Source organism: Galdieria sulphuraria (assembly GCF_000341285.1).
Source record: "Galdieria sulphuraria unplaced genomic scaffold scaf_382, whole genome shotgun sequence".
Classification (NCBI taxonomy): domain Eukaryota; phylum Rhodophyta; class Bangiophyceae; order Galdieriales; family Galdieriaceae; genus Galdieria; species Galdieria sulphuraria.
In genome coordinates, this window is record NW_005178093.1 from 1 (window position 1) to 2,804 (window position 2,804).

Here is a 2,804-nt window from a genome sequence, read left to right on the forward strand (position 1 = left end):
CTTCTTCTCAAAAGGTTCTCCTCGAAGGGTCTGAAGCAAACGTCGACAGGGAAGTTTCACCAAACCTTTGCACCAACTCCAAATAGGTTCGGGCAAAGGTCGTTTTGCCTGAGCCAAAGAGATGGGGGGCAAATGGTATGGTCAAGCGATAGTCGCAACTACTTGTTACACCCCTGAGTTGTTCTCTGTTGCTATGAAGATCATACAGTTCTTCTGTCACTCGAACAACATCTCTTTCACGATCTACCACAACAGACTTAAACTTGTCCACAGCTTTCCACTTGTCATCCAAACTCGCCATCGCCAAAGTGAAATGAAACAATCTTCTGTTTATTTCGGAGTACAAATATAAATAAATGAACGATTGACTGTTTGTCGGTCACAACAACAACAACGAAAACAGTAAAGGATACCAATCCAACTTCTTCTCTTTATCAACTGATGACTATGTCATACCCTTTATGGCTTGGACTGAGATGATTTGAACTATAGAAGAACGATCAATATGGCTTTTTCAACTATCGATATTCTTATTCTCGTATGCTGATATAATGGTAACTCTCATAGGGTACAAGAAGGATTGGAAGGAAGCCAATGTTTATTTCACAAGTTTTTTATGCTCTTTGAGAGTATAAAGCTATTGAACATGGCCCATTCTCACATAGATAAGAAAGTTTCTTTCAGAATTTTCGAGAGTAGTCAAGAGAGTTCCGAGTGATATAGATTGTTCATGAAGAATTTGTTCCATAGACGTCTCTTTAGATTTTCTGTATTTTATGGAACAGTTTTTACGTCACTTTTGCTTCATTTCAAAACACGGAACTAGAGTATGAACCAAGTCATTCTCTTGTACAGTCTATTCAAAAGCTCCAGTTGAAATATATTATTTAGTAGAAATGCAGAAACCCGCAAGCACAACACTCCTTTATTTTCAGCAATCATCAAATTCCTTTCTTACGATATCATGACAAGTAGCAGCTTATCACTAAAGCTACAAAAGTTGATGATAGCAAAAGACAAACCAAAACAAATGTGCACGTTTCTCACGTTTGAATCATAGTTGAATTCCTTCTCCTCAATAGTCGACTATACATTTGAGGTGCTTTTGAAGGTAAACATGACCGTTTAGTTTAAAATGTTTTGCTGCATCCTCTTGTACGATAAACTTTGTAAAAACCACAACTTTTAAAGATATACAAGAAAGCAAACTATAAAAAGTACAACGCTGCTTTAGGAACGATATAACTCCAAGAGGGCTATTATCTCTTCCAATATAAAAAAAGGTAAAACTTTTAAAAGCTCAGCATATTCAAGGAACGATTTGTCCAGTTGAGTCCTATTCTTCTTCCAATCTCAACCATCAGCTCATTGAATAAGTGAGTCACTATACAAAAGTTCCTTGCGTTAGGCACTTGGAAGAAGACTCTTGCGAAGTATAACCTGATGGGTACACTAGTAGAGGCTTCCTTTTGGATATTTGTAACGAGAATCAAAGACAACCCAACGTTTCGTATAAAAAACGTGTCTATCAATAGAAGGAATGTTCATTTCTACTAGGGAAAGTCAAACTTGAAAAAGAAGAGAAACGCTGTTTTATCCAAGTTGCTTTACAAAGAATAAAAATATCGTCAACTCGCAAGCAATATTCAGCAGAATAAGATAAAACAAGTTATCTGATTCTTTTGCAGAGTCAAATGTCAAATGATATTGTGATTGTGATTATCCAAACTGGTAAAGGTCTTGTTCTTTTAAATATATTGGATCAATTTCGTCTCCTAGTGAAAAGAAAAGAATATAAATTGAGAAGTAATGGAAAAATAAGAATCTTTCATCTCCTCTTGGCAAAGTAAAAAGGAAAGATGAATCTTGAAATATATGTGCAAGGAGAAGCAAAAGCATCACCACTTTTACTGTTGTTATACCAGTCAAAACTCTCTACAAGTTGTTTATGTAGAGAACAAAGCGTGACCCTTGTAACTTTTGAGGTTCGATCCTCCTTGTCGTAAGTAGTTTATGTACGAATTTGTGTATAGACAAAAGTATTCCCAACCTTTGGTCAGTTTTTTATTATTGTCCTGTCCTCTGTATACTTTCCAATTCTACGGTTGAGTATACGATTTATTATTCCTTGTAACTCGTAATCGAACAAAGATTGTTCCTTGAGCGTAATTTGCACAGAAGGAAGGGTTCTAGCTCTCACAATGCAAGCCAAACAGAGTTAATGTCATTGAAATTGGAAAATGACCATTTTACATCTTTAAGGAGTTTTCCTAAATTTTGAGTGACCAACAAAGAAAGGTTCTCAGATCGAGAACGAGTCAAAAACTAGTTGTAGCAAAACCGTTCTTGATTTGTTATCAAAATAGGCTCACAAGTAGTTTCGAATTTACCTTGCAGAGACAAGATTGATCAAACTCAACTCTGTTAAAAGGCTACAGTGTCGCTAGGGAGTTGAGAGGACCTTTGTTACGACACTGTTCTTCTCGTTTCACAACAATACTGAGATGTGAGATTGAATGTATCTAGCACACTTATTGTTCCAGAAACTTTTTACATATCTCCAAGTGGAATATTTTCTTTCATAAAACTCACTAGTCACTTAAAATAATATATCTCCAGTGAAAGGAGAGAATACAAAGCGATCCTTTTCATAACAATCCAATTAGAAATGAACACAATGGTTTGATTGTTGGATGGAAAGGAAGTTTCAGTGAGTATTGTCAAGTCTGTGGACCTGGTTCAAGTTTGCTAGTGAAACTTTTCAGACTTTAATTTCTAAAGCAAATTCGTCGTTCGTTTAGTTG

The 2,804-nt window shown here is 35.9% G+C and overlaps 1 protein-coding gene across 1 annotated transcript; it reads right to left on the bottom strand.

The window, feature by feature from the left end:
• Positions 1–65: 65 nt before the first annotated feature.
• On the bottom strand, positions 66–420 carry Gasu_65940 (archaeal ATPase; the record flags this gene model as incomplete). The annotated part of the gene is made up of 1 exon (XM_005702209.1): positions 66–420. A coding segment is annotated over exon 1 (236 nt), but the record flags the coding sequence as incomplete, so codon positions are not given.
• Positions 421–2,804: the final 2,384 nt, after the last annotated feature.